Here is a 14447-nt window from a genome sequence, read left to right on the forward strand (position 1 = left end):
AGCCATTTGAGCAGTACTGATTCACACATTCAAGAGATTGGATTTACAAATTAAAAAATATATATTTATATATAATTAAAATATTTTTTCGCATTTGTACATTTGAATTATTATTAATATTACTTTCTGTTTCAAGTTTGCACATTCCAGTTAATTTGTGGATTTGGATTTTCGTGCATGCAGTTGTTTAAACGCAGTTACAAGTTTCAGTACATTTGTGACTTCTGTTTTACAAACTCAAAATCTTTATGACCCTTTTTTGACTCCATACATGAACCCTTACAGAAAATACAAAGGAAAAATGACTCATGAAATGATTAAGAACTTTCATTCATCCCTGGAGCAAACGGAGTGAAATAAGAAAATAGAAATGTGTGACTGAGGCTTATATATCATCCTCTGTGACCAGGCAGTAAAAATCGGTTCTGGCAGCGTAGTTCCTCAAACCCAAGTCAGACACGTCTATCTCTGGAGGTTTGGTTTCAGTTGCTGGATCAGGGGCTGCAGGTAGTACTGGAGCTTTGGATGGTAGAGATTTGTAGATAGGCAACCGCAATCCTGCAGGAGGTAAAACAATAATACAGTGTATATAAAAAAATCATGTTAACTACTTCACTTAATCAAATTCATACCTAAGCCAAAGCATGTTTCATTAAGGCCCAACAAAATGATAAAACAGTGTTGGACAAAATTACCAAACCAGGTACTTGATTAAAGTAGAGATACCAAGGTTTGAATCCACAGGCACAATATTAAGACCTACTCGTTGTTTCTAAACTCCCCATCTTTTCAGCTTCACTGATTTTATAGGAGCACTTCGCAGTTTTGTAATTATGGGTTGTAGTACATCTGTTAATCTGCATACTTTATTGTCCTTCTTTCCCTTTATTTGTTTCCTTCTATCCTTCTTTCCCTCTTTTCACCACAGAGCAGCTATTATTTGGGTGGTGGGTCATTCTCATCACTGCAGTAACACTGACATGGTGCTGGTGTGTGGGGTGTTAGTGTGTGATGTGCAAGGAGGACTGGATCAGACACAGTAGTGCTGATGGAGTTTTTGAACACCTCAGTGCCTCTGTTGGACTGAGAATAGTCCACCAACCAGAAATATCCCGTCATCAGCATCCTGTGGACAACATCCTGTGACCACATATAAAGGACTAGAGGATGAACACCAAAAACTATGCTGCAACAGATTTAGGAGCTTCCGTCTCTAACTTTACATCTACAAGGTGGAGAAGCTAGGGAGGAGAGTTTAACAGAGTGGACAGTGAGTGGACATAGTGATCAAAAACTCCAGCAGCCCTGCTGTGCCTACCCATACTGTCCTTAAGTTCCCTATAACAGTGCGTTATAAAGTTATGCAGATTTCTGAATGAAGAAAACTGAATCAGACAGCTTTAGACACTCATATTTTTCATGACCATTTTACATATTTCATTCTGGAACATTATAATATTAGAATATAGATGCTTTGTGGTTAGTGTCTTACCCAGGTCTCCAGCAGGGTCTGGGTCTGGTCTACAGTCCAGATAATCAGGCTGTAGGGTGAGCATAGGGTCTTTATCATCTTGAAGCAAAGTCTGAGGATCTCCAGAAGACTTGGTGTGGAAAACCACCTTACGTGGCATAGCTAAAGCCAGCTCTTTCCAAAACCCAGATGATGGGGTCTAAGAAAAGAGTGAGTGTTTTAATGTAAGAACTGATCAAACAGAAGTAGCCTTAGCCTCCTATATCACTTTCTTTTTCTGTCATATAAGAGGACTTACCATAGAGTGTGCTCCCCAGATCAGAGTGGTGATGCGTGCCTGGTGCTCTCGGAGCTGCTGGATAATGTCCACACTTACATGCTTCTGCTGAGACTGGAAGATGATGAAGATGGGCTTCCTAGAAAGCTCCAGCAGATGGAATAAGCCCTGTCTAGCAAAGTTTTAAACAACAAGAATGATTAACCAGATCTTCTAGGTAACACTCTACACTCACAGTTCCACGAAATTAAACATGTAAAAAGTATCTGTTGTTTTACATTTGTAAGATATAACATTATAAATAGAAGGATTTAGATGATTTCCTGATCCAATACACATTATTTAAAAGAGGGTATGGAGACCTCCAAGCCCCTTAAATGTCTAGTGAAAAAATCCCCTAAAGTTATACTAAAAAATAAAACTTTAAGGAACTTGAATCTAGCAGTCCTCCATTCTTACTTGAAGTTGGTGGTGCACCATTCCTGTTCCAGGTAGGGATGTGACAGAACCACAATGAGCCTCCGGCATCGACTACTGTCCATTAGCATCTCTGCAGATGGCTCTGAGGACACAACGATAAACAGACACATTAGCCTTCAAGAACTATGAGATAAGAAAATGTATGATACTTCTTCAGAAATATTTAATATAACCTATTAGTTATATATAACTATATAATATGAATATATTTTACTTGATATAAATAAACAACTTTCTCTACTTCATCATGCACTCAGTAAGGAAAGCTTTAAAATGGCTCTCGGTTTTTAAATACACAACAGCGTGTGGTACGTACCTGCTCCAGGGAGGATGTCTGTGTCGTTAAGCAGTAATTTGTGACCATACTTATTCTCCAGGTGAGGTTTCAGGATAAAATTGACAAATTTCCGGTCATTCTCACTGTTTATGTATGAGATGTAGGCATCGTACATTTTGCCATCTAAGTGTCAGAAAAGATAATGTTTAAAACACTGTGGAATTACCAGTGACGGGCACAAGACTGTATATATTAATGTAATTAAATACACTATGTGGACAGTACTTTTTAAAAAAAAAATTAAATCTTTTTATACTAGATATTATACAATAATTGCTGTGAGGATTTGATTGTGTTCAGTAACAAGAACATTAGTGAGGTCAGAATGTTAGATAATCACATTACAACCCATCCCCAACTCCCTAACTCATAGTTCCACTGTTCCACAGGATTTTATACGCCTCTACTTTAAAAAAAAATAAAACTAACATTTAATTTGTTGCCATAGTACAGCATATGCTCCAAACTAATGAAATATTTTTCAGTGTTTTGTCATATCGCCAGGATTGTAGTTGTTCCAAAAGTTGTTCCTGAATATTGTGATATTATTGTAAGACCATATAGCCCACTCCTAGTGCGTAGTATTGACAGTAAGAAAAGCACACACACAAAAACCAACACAGCAGTGACATGACTTATTTTCCCTTCTCTCAAAATCTTGCATATGTACATGTATTTTCAATTATGAAAATGTAACTAAAACAATACATATAGGCTGTACATAATAAATAAAATGTGTACAGATTATACTCATATATGCATATATACAAAAAAAATCATAATCAATGTGAGATATACTACAAAAAATACTTGATTGTAGAATATTGACTGATATATCCCTCTACCCACACCTGGCATTAGGCATTGTGCCTGTAGGTACTTTTTTCTCTGTTCCAAAGAGTCCAATTCTTGGCAATATGTCTTGATGAAAAACCCTAGACAAGCTGTGTGTGTGTGCATGTGCAATCGGGCATCTGTGTCACCACTGGGGTCAATTTGAAGTCACTGAATGTATTCATTACAAGGATGTGTCCACAAACATTTGGAAATCATTTTTGAAGATAATATATATAAAACAGTGTGGAAAAAGGCTTACCGTCGATTTCATAGTCTCCGTATCTGTTTTTATACCAGAGTCTGAAGTTCAGGTGGCACTTGGAATAGATTAAGGCAGCCAGGGCTAATGAAAGAAGCAAGATCACAGATGCCACCACTGCCCCTGTATGACTGGGGAAAGCTGGGTAAAAGATCATTAAAACATGTTTGTTAAAATCAATGATCTGCTGGAGTAGTAACGTCGTGATAAAAACTGATGAAAAATAATCTAAAGTTTGTGATAAGGGTGCTGTGGAACAATGATCTAATAAAAAGCACTTCAATAATTACCTGACCTACTCAGCAAAACAATGAGAGCTGATAATCAAATTTACTTTACACATACTCAGCATTCCCAACCTTTAACCCATAGAAAAGTGACTGGCGTTTTGCTCTACATTTAGTTTATATTCAGGGCTAGGCTTACTAGTCTAAAAGCATGTGCTTCAGCCCATGATGATAAACATGAATTAGTAATGTAGATCTTACTGGTGCTCTGGATGTTAAAGGTGACTGTGCTGTTCCATATTTTACAGCGGTAGAGACCAAAGTCGTTCTGTGTCTTCAAGCTCAGAGTCAGAATACTGCTCAGACCATGATGGTAGTCATCAGCTATCCTGCAAAACAAACAGTTATTTTAAAGCTTTTTTTGTCCTTAAAGAGTTTTTCTTTTAAATTAAAAAAGTAGTATTCCTGAGTGAAAAAATGGCATTAATGTATTTCTGTAACCATCTTTGCAAAGCCAAATATATTAATTACAATATCAGAGTGGTCTGGAAGTTTTTTTGTGCAGAATAGTCAGCATTTTAAATGGCACTGATACAAACATAAAGATATCAGAAAGAAAGGGTTTTACTCTCCGTATGCGTGGCCCAAATACACATTCTTACCAAAAATGACTGTCACTTTTCTGTTACACACAGCACTACTGCACAACGTTTCTTCATGTAAATTGTATGAATTAAGTTCTGTCATATCTAAAAATCTTTAGACACAGGACTTGTAGATGAGCTTAGGCCTCCACTCTTCTCACATGATAGTCTTTAACAGATGATTTAAACGGAAAAGTGAATTTTGGGTTACTGCCATTTTGGAGATATTCTGTCAAACTTAATGTTAAATCATTATAAACGGACACCAAGGCAAGCCAGCAGAAACTGGTTGAAAAATGTGATGTTAAGATTGTAAAAGTCAAACAATCAACTTTCTGCTTTACTTTACAACTGCGTAGAATCACTCAATTACAGAAATAGTGCACTATATGGTGTGTCAGCCATGTTCTAGAATTTTAGAATTATGCAGCTCAGGAACTGTGCAGTGAGCACTGTGCATACTCTATTTTATATGTTTGCACAAAGGCTATATGCTTAAAATAAAAAAAAATGTTTGTTTTATATTCTTAAACATTGTTAATTATATTGGAGTAGACAAAAGTAATTGTAAATTATGTTACTCCTCTTGGTCTATTTTGGTTTAATGAGTGAGTAGCCTTCTTGCTGTTTTATGTGTTTTGCACTAAGGCTATATGTTAAAAAAAAAAAGTTTGTTCAGAAAGTGTTTTATTTTCATAGACATTGTTAATTACATTAGAGTAGATGGGGAGATCGGTTCTTAATAAACATTGTTCTTAAAAAATAGGTCTATGCTTCTTCAGTGTTGCAGTGTTAATTAACATCATTCTGAACAGATTTCGCTCATTCAAACATGTTAAATAAAATGTTGGGCTTAAATCGGGCTCGGGCTTACAAAAACAGTTTACGGGGCGGGTCGGGGTGGGCAGAACGTGCACGGGCTCGGACTGGGTCAGGCTGGATTTTTTTGGGCTCGATCTAAACTCTACTTACAAAATGTATAGTACAGACTACAGTATGTACCATAATGCATAGAGCAGCACAAAAAGTTCATTTGTTGTTTGGTTGTTTCCTAGTCACTTCACTACATATAGCACATGCTACATAGTGAATAGTGAATAAGTTAATAAGTGAACCATCTTAAACACTGCTTAGGTCAGTGTTTCTTAATCCTGCTCCAGGATTGCACATTTTAGAGGACTCCCTACTTTAACAAATCCCCTGCAACTCTAAAAGTTCTTGTACATGAGATGATAAGTTAAAACAGGTCTACTAAAAGAAGGAAAACACTAAAGGTCTCAGGGTGGGTGGAGCATCAGGAACAGGGTTTAAAAATACCGTGTAACGAATGTTTGCTGTGGGCTAATGCCGTGGAGAGACATGCAAAACAGTGACTAGGTTTATTTTAGTACTATTTTACAATTGTAATAGTCTGAAGGTGAAAGCTGCTCTGCTAAGAACAGCCTTTCTTGGTTACAGACAGTTTACAAAAGCTGTGAAGACTGTGTAGTCATAGTCCTTCAGTCTCTGTGGGATTTAGTTTTGCTAGTCATTTTTCTACTAATTTCGATGCACTGCTCACTATAACACAATACCTCCAAACTACCCCTATACACAAAAACCAGGGCTGTTTTGAGTCAAGTGATTGTAATTCAAGTTCTTTGCACTGTGCAGTACAATGTGCATGGAATTGTGGGTCTTTCATAATGTAGCACTCACCAAGACATGTTCTGGGTGAGGGCACTAAGGTTGGTGAGAGGTTGTCCATCTTTCGTCCACTGCAGATCGGGCACACAGCTATATTCACTCATATTGTAAACCATAAGTGCTGTGCAGTTCAGTTCAACCCTGGAGCCCAGTGGCTCCCAAATGTCAGTCCAAACTGCGCTGGGTTTAAACTGTGGAGCCACGCCACAAAGAGACTCTGTGAAAAAGACATAAGAATGCAAATACAAAAAAGGTAAAAATTGTGTCCCCACCTTCAATAATCAATATGTTTACCACTGCTTTTAATTCATTGTATGCACGCCTAAAACAAATTTGTTTTAAATGATCTGTTTGTAATGACTAAACCAGAGCAGTGTAGCAAAATGGTTCCCTAAATTTGTTTCATGTGATCATCCATACTGCAGACTTCAGCTTCAACCTTAATCAACTTACCTGATCCTTGTAATCACAGCTTTCAGAAATGTTTAATTAGCTGAATCAGGTGTGTTAGATTTGGGTTGGAGGTAAAATTTGCAGGATGGGAGATGGTGTAGAATATAAAGGCATACATGCTATATTATAAGTATGAAAATATAGCGACAACTTAAATTAAGAGCATTAAAAACAAGCTTTTTTTCACTGAAGCAACTGTCTCATATACAAAGACAACTTAAAAATGATGAGTTTCTTTGATTTTACCAAATCGAAAACCTCTGGAAGATAATTAAGATGGATGATCACAAGCCATTATACCAAGCTTAACTGCTTGAATTTTTGCACCAGGAGTGTCAGAAAGTTATCCAAAAGCAGTGTGTAAGACTGGTGGAGGAGAACATGCCAAGATGAAAACTGATTTAAAAACAGGGTTATATGAAATATTGATTTCTGAACTCTTAAAACTGTATGAATATGAATTTGTTTTCTTTGCATTATTTGAGGTCAGAAAGCTCTGCATCTTTTTTGTTATTTCAGCTATTTGTTATTTTCTGCAAATAAATGCTCTAAATTACTATTTTTATTTGGAATTTGGGAAAAATGTTGTCCGTAGATTATAGAATAAAACAATAATGTTCACTTTACTCAAACATATACCTATAAATAGCTAAATCAGAGAAACTGATTCAGAAACTGAAGTTAATTTTTTTCCAGAGCTGTATATGGAACACCATCTTTCCAGGGAAAAAACTACAAATGCTGCCTTCCAATGAAAAACATTTTTAGTTTTCTTCATATTTGAACCCTGTAGCTGCTCTTTACACTGTGTACATATTTCTAAATGAACAGATAGACAGCAGTTCTTTAATTGCACAAAATAAACCCTTTACATTAACTTATTTTTAAAGTTAAAAACATATTTATTTGCCTTCTCTTATGAAGTCACCATTGTGGTGATACAGGTTTTTCATTGGCCAACGACACATTGCCTACTCCTGGCATTGAGCATGGTGCCAACTGGTTCATGTTTATCAGCCCTAAATATTTGTATTCTATTGGTAACACATTTCTACAGGGACTAGACCATGTGTTTGTGTGTGCATTTGCACATCTGTATCAGCAATGGGTGTAAATCAAAGTAACTTAATTCCTTCAGTAAATTGGGGTGTCCACAAAAATGTAGACATGCAGTGTAAATTAATTATCATGGTGTTTCATTGGGCTGTACCTAGACCTAAATGAATGGCCTGTGTTGTACTGCAGGTGTGTATGTGAAAACTACAAGAGTAGGAATGAGCTTCTGAATGCAGTCTCTAGATTAAAACAATGCAGTCTTTATTATCAGAGCTGGCATGTGGAGTGTGGATGGGATCTCTCATCTCAGCAGAACAGAGTGAAACCTTATTCTCCTCAACAGGTAGAGCAAGAGGTTATTAACTCCACCTCGCATACCCCTTTCATTTCATTTTAATGCTTAGAACATAAAGATGTATTACATGACATTTATTCTATCTATTCATAAACTCTATCTCTGCACATCACTTAAATCATTTTACTTGAATATAGGTTAAGTAATAACTAATGTATTGCATAACTCTTATACGAAGAAAAGTTAAAGCATCATCTATAATGAAAATAAATGGATTTTTCAGGCTCTTAGGGAACTTTTTTATGATGCTCTTTAGGGACACTGCACTCAGATGGAAGGCTTCATGATAAGGATGGTGTTTAGCCTATTTCTCATGTGGTTCATGCAAGAACAATTCTTAATGCTTCCCAGAAACTAGAAAAAAAAAAAGATTTCCTAGATTTCCCTGTGATGAAGATCTAACTGAGATGGCAGATGGCATTTTCCACCAGCCCTGAACATTGATATAGGAATTGTAGGCTGATGCTGATATGCAATATCTGTTGGGTATATAGATACAAAAATAAAGAAAAAAATCTGTAGTGTGCAACAAGTGCAGTGAAAATAATACAATTGAAAACTTAAATGTTGATTTCAAAGGTTAGGCAAATCTAACATTTCAGGAATTACCTGCTGAAGTTCATATGATCCTGGTGATTTCATGCATTCCCACTCAAAGTGAAAAGAAGCCTAGAGGTCACGAGAGTGGGCAAGTTTATATATTAGTCCTTCTGAAATACAACTCCTGCACTCTGACCTGCTCCTCTGATCTTAGAGAGAGGGACTCGACAGTCTTTTTGTGTGTTGTGCAAGCTGCATTGCCTCATTGGTTAACAGAAAAAACATTGATTACAAATAAAGACATTCTGAATCATTTGTCAGATTAAAAGATGCACAAATAAATAGAATTTAGACATCTATTACAAATGTATCCACATTTATAGCAAATTAAATCATCCTATAGGCAGGGAGAGTTGATCTGTTAATTGTAATACACAATAATAAAGGGATTAACCACTTTTGATTCCATAAATAACTAGGGCTGGGTTTCCCAAAACATATGTAATGCTAAGTACTTCATAACCTTGTTCTTACAAAACCCTAAGGAGGATTTTGAGATGATTATTTTGATAAGATTTTTTTGTTATTGTGAAAGTAGGGCTTTTATGATTGTTCAACATAATTGACAATGTGGATTATGCAAATCTATAGACTCCAAATTTAAAAGTCAGTTAACTTTTTGTAACTGCATCGCACTACATAAAGTGTGTGACAGAAATGCAACGGGGGAGGGGCTACTCACTCACTCAGCTCAAACAAATTTTACATTTGTTCGTTTTGTCTGCAATTATTTAATGTGCTATGGGAACTTACTTTATGAAGGCAGAGACATTCATAGGTGTGCAGACTTTAGCAGGTGAGGTAAAACGTGCACTGGCGTAGGAGTCATGCTCCATGCAATGATTGAGAGAATGGCAGCAACAAAGTGTGGTTTTTAACAACCATTTAAAAAAACTTTTTTTTTTTTTTTTTAAAGTACTCCAACAAATGATTGCATATCAATTCAGCTAAAGTTAGCAACACCATCATACTACTGTCTATCCCACACGTATACTACATTAGCACCTGAAGAACACTGCTTTGGAATCAGCATTGAAATCACATACATAAGCTGAGCATTATTTTAACATTCAAAATCCAAATGTTTGCTGTCCTAAAGCTAATATTAGAATATTTGTGTATTTCTGTGCAGAAATGGTGTACTGTAGTGATTGTTTTGAATGTAATTAAACCTGCATTATGGCTTTACTCAACACTATACTCTATAAACAGCATAGGACAGTGAATGCAGGTGAAGGTATTGATAAATAGAGCAGGAAATAGAGCATGTTTGCACTGCTAACATGATCTCAGCATGCTTTAATAATGTCCTAATGGTTTTACCTGCTGTTTTTCCTGGTAAGGTAAGTCTTTAAGCAAGGACAGATGTTTGTGTTTGCTTCGTAGGACACAGGGGGGTTAATGGGATGAGTTCTAATTACTTCTAGCTCTATTACACTACAGTGGATCATGACAGATGAAATATATTAACATATTTTGTATAGACCAAGCAATTAATCATCAATAGAAAATATACAAAATCAGGCAAAATAAAAGCAGACTGACATATTTGTTTTGCATCAGCAAATGGCTGTTTTCCCCTGAATAAGTAATATTTTTAGATTACTTGACTTTGCTACGACTTGACAGGCAGGTTTCCTATTTAACGAAATCTAAAGCAAATTTAACAATAACATATGTTCCATAATGTAGATCAAGTGTAATCTAAGATACCATATGTATGTTCTTCTCATTCAAAGGCTTACATTTAGAAAGAAACAATGGATATTTAAAAAAACGAGAAGGAAGAACAGGAACATTATATCCAGGACTTGATTTGCATCTATTTAAATCAGGTAAGGAACATATTTTAATGGACTGAAGGGGAGAGAAGACAAGAATGAGGAAAACATGAGGTAGCAGCACTATATGTTCTTGCAGTTTAGATGTAAACTAAAATACAATAAACACACAGAAAATGACAAAGCCTGAAACAAACCAGCCTGTTGACTGTTCTAAGGTACTTTTGCTGCTTCAGCATTTAATATGCACATAACATCCAACAATGGATGTCAGAAGGTGACAAAAGGTTTGACCTAACATTCTTGTTATTCCAGAAATAACATTAAAGACTTTGTCCAGGTTTTGTGGATAAAGAATCAGTTTAGCACCAAACAGAAGAAGAGTGTGAGCTGAGCCATGCATTAAACTGTTAGCCTGTAATTAACTTGTTATACATTTTATTACACTTCAAAATTCTCAGGCCATTTGCCCACACTGCAAGCAGTTGAAACATATATAATGAAAGCATATCACAACATTCTCACAATGTTTTAGGCTAAAATCACACCTATTGCTATTAAAATAAACTGTAATGCAGTTTTTTACCAGTAGACACTCGATATCACTTCGGATATCAGCTATTAAATGTTTACTAATAATAATATCACACCCAAAGATTAATAAAATAATTCTGACTAAACATACTGCCAGGATGACATATCTGTAATCTCAATTTATGTCTATGATATCAATGACTGCAATAGTATGCTTATTATCTATAATTGCATTTTTACTAGTAAAAAGTACAGTTACAGATATCTACAGTTACTTTTTTTACTGGTAAAAGGTGTAATCACAATATATTCACAGTAATAATGACTAGTGTAATCTTTAAATTAATTAACACATATAAGCAATATTATTACTAGTCAAAACTTGAATTGTAGATATCTAAAATCCAAAATACACATCAGTACTACTCAACACTAAATGAGAGAGACCATGAATTATATTATGTACTAGTCAGAATTTATTTACAGATAGATGGACTTGGATTTTTTTAGTAAAATGAAATTATAAATAAGAGTGGGTGACATTGCATGTAAATCAATAGAAACAAATGACTAGTCAAAATTACATAAAGAATATGTCATCCTGGTAAAATGTTTAGTCAGAATGACTTTACAGTTCTGTAGGTTTGATAGTATTACTACTACACTGTAAATGCACAATAAAGTCTGTTTTATATAAAATTGGATATTTACAAACTATTTTAAATTAGGCGAATATTTGTGGGCACATATACATTCAAATCGAGATCTTTGAGATGAATCAACATATAAAAACTGATTTTAGTCTGTTGACATTTTCCATTGGCTTCTGGCATAAGTTATTTGGATAATGAATGCTCCCCCCCTCCCATCAGTGTGAAATAATTCAACCTGGGGTACCTTAGACAAACTTGTAGATTATATTTTAGGATTAACTGTCTGACCTCTATGTTGTAGGCTGTAAGAACAAGCATATTTCTCTGAGCTCTATGTGTTGGGTGTATGCTATACTGTTCTCTCTATAGCATTTTTGAAATCTATATTTCACTTCGATGAAATCAAAGAGAACAAATCTATTTTATTCAGCTGACCATAACATACAAAGTAGAAATATTATGCAAAGCAAATGGTATAACAAAAAAACAGGAACAATAACTCAAAATTTCAAGTCTAATTAACTCAAAATGTCAGTAAACATTACATCAAAATCTTAAGGCAACTGATTTCCTTCACAAAAAAAGGGAATTCAACTTATCCGGGCTTACAGTGTAGTCACCAATTTACTTTTGAGTTCTGAAATGGGATTTTTTCCTAATAAACAAAATGAATACATTTCTCCCAAATTTCAATAAAAATAGTATCATTTAGAGCATTTACTTGCAGGATTTTTTAAGAGTTCAGAAATCAATATTTGTTGGAATAAACCTGATTTTTAATCACAGTTTTCATGCATCTTGACATGTTCTCCTCCACCAGTTTTACACACTGCTTTTAAATAACTTTTTGCCACTCCTGGTGCAAAAATTCAAGCAGTTTAGCTTGCTTTGATTGCTTGTGATCATCCATCTTTCTCTTGATTATATTCCAAAGGTTTTCATTTTTATTATTTTTTTCCAGAGCTGTATATATGTATATACATATTGTGCTACCAGTAAATACTGCCTAAGGAACGGTAACAAGGGTGTCATTTAAGGCTAGCCATATGACTTTCCACACTGCTGCCAGGTAGTGTGTACTCCATCATTCATTAACCAGTTACAGAATTGTGCTAACTGCTAGCTAAAGGTCATGTTGGCCCTGTCGTCTAATAAACAAACAGGCAGGAGCTGCAAACGTCTGGAGAGTGTTGATGCTTAATCTCGTGACAGTCCTATTGAAAGTGTCAGTCGACTATTAGACTACATTCTTCAGATATAAACCTGAAAAGGTACACGATAGGAGCCTCATTTACTCATCTTTACTCCCATAATGACTACTTTCTTTTCTTTATGTACGTTTACAGTGTTTACATTTGAGCTGCAGGTCACAGAACATGAGGAAACGAGTTGATGATGTTAATCTTACACAATGATGAACGGGCGCAGAAAAGCTACAGGTTATTAAGCAGAGTAGTGGAGATAAGGTAAAGTCTTACCTGCTCTGATCACCACTGTGAACTGACCCCACACACACACGAAGAGCAGCAGAAGCACCTGAATCCGCCCCATATCCGCACAACTCCAACACCAGCAGCCTTCATAAACTCGAGATTCAGTCTGTGTAACCTAATAAACACACAGTAGATGATGATGATGATGATGGTGAATAGTGGAAGTAGTGAAGCTCCAGCTGATGAAAGCCAGAAGAACACCTCACGCTCTTTCCTCCTGAAACGGAGAGTCACGTGACGCACGTTGCGCTTACCTGTTGCGTTGCATTTATTAACCCCATTCCTACAAGCCCCGCCCCACCGCTACGATTGGCTAGTTTTCTGCCTCCTGTGCACGGATTGGCCAGAAGTTGCTAACCTGTTCTCCACTAGATGTTATAACATATATATATATAATGTAAAGAAACAATTAGAAATCAGCGGATAAACTGTGTAAATAGAATATTGGCTGTTTTGTTTTAATTTGTGCCCATTTCAACTCTTGGAAATGGAACTACATAGCTTTTACCAAAATGAAAACCTCTGGAAAATAATCAAGAGGAAATGGATGATCACAACTATTAAACCAAGCTGAACTGCTTGCATTTTTGCACCAGGAGTGGCATAAAGTTATCCAAAAGCAGTGTGCAAGACTGGTGGTGGAGAACATGCCAAGATGCATGAAAACTTTGATTAAAAAACAGGATTATTTCACCATATATTGATTTCTGCTCTTAAAACTATCCTAAATCTATAATAAAAAGCTTCAAAAATATTTATAGCTGAAACATCTGTTTTTTTTTTTTTTTTTCATTTTTTGGTTTTAAAAATTACCCTCTATGTCATTAATTATATTTTCCATTTTATGGAAGCTTGGTAGTCCCTGTGCATATAGCAAATTTAAATTTACATTTTGACTTTTGATAACAAGCTAATCATTTGAATCAGGTGTTTTTGAGAGGGAATCACCGAAAACATACAAGGTAGGAGGAGGTCTCCAGGACCAGAGATGAGATCCACTGCTTGATCAGGATAAATCTGCTGCTGATGTAGCCTTACAGAGTAGCTGACGCACTCAGAGGAAAGCACAGCGACCCGGCTCTGAAACATCAGCTCACAGATGCCTGTGCTGACTGACATCACCATGGGAGTAATGTAGGGAGAGAGCAAGGTCATTTGTGCTCTCTCTGACTCCATCTGCTGATGGAAAGCAGCAGGACCGGGATGCAAACTAGTGATTTCCTGATTCATCATGATAAATCTAACAAAAGTGGTCTATCTGCACAAGGCAACAAATAATAAACATGGATTTAGTAAGTTAACAA

The 14447-nt window shown here is 35.8% G+C and overlaps 1 protein-coding gene across 2 annotated transcripts; it reads right to left on the bottom strand.

Moving 5' to 3' along the window:
* Positions 1-237: 237 nt before the first annotated feature.
* Positions 238-13389, bottom strand: sigirr (single immunoglobulin and toll-interleukin 1 receptor (TIR) domain). 2 transcript variants are annotated; one of them, XM_007228236.4, is made up of 10 exons: positions 13129-13207; positions 8692-8751; positions 6231-6435; positions 4150-4277; positions 3662-3802; positions 2545-2688; positions 2208-2310; positions 1770-1920; positions 1493-1670; positions 239-558 (listed from the first exon to the last, which is right to left on the bottom strand). In XM_007228236.4, exons 3-10 carry the CDS (start codon positions 6332-6334, stop codon positions 386-388), a joined length of 1122 nt encoding a protein of 373 aa, XP_007228298.3. In that variant the 5' UTR covers positions 6335-6435; positions 8692-8751; positions 13129-13207; the 3' UTR covers positions 239-385. The 2 variants fall into 2 exon arrangements, with proteins under 2 accessions (XP_007228297.3, XP_007228298.3); XM_007228235.4 differs by lacking the exon at positions 8692-8751 and having other exon boundaries at positions 238-558; positions 13129-13389.
* Between the last annotated feature and the right edge of the window lie 1058 nt (positions 13390-14447).

This window comes from Astyanax mexicanus, chromosome 2, assembly GCF_023375975.1.
Source record: "Astyanax mexicanus isolate ESR-SI-001 chromosome 2, AstMex3_surface, whole genome shotgun sequence".
NCBI classification, from domain to species: domain Eukaryota; kingdom Metazoa; phylum Chordata; class Actinopteri; order Characiformes; family Acestrorhamphidae; genus Astyanax; species Astyanax mexicanus.

Excerpts from the sequence above, each read along its gene's own strand:
- sigirr (XM_007228235.4), bottom strand. The coding sequence starts at position 13,201 with ATGGGGCGGATTCAGGTGCTTCTGCTGCTCTTCGTGTGTGTGTGGGGT. Across the intron at positions 4,278-6,230 it reads CTCACCCAGAACATGTCTTG|GATAGCTGATGACTACCATC; the intron begins GTGAGTGCTACA and ends TTTGTTTTGCAG. Across the intron at positions 2,311-2,544 it reads AGACATCCTCCCTGGAGCAG|AGCCATCTGCAGAGATGCTA; the intron begins GTACGTACCACA and ends TTGTGTCCTCAG.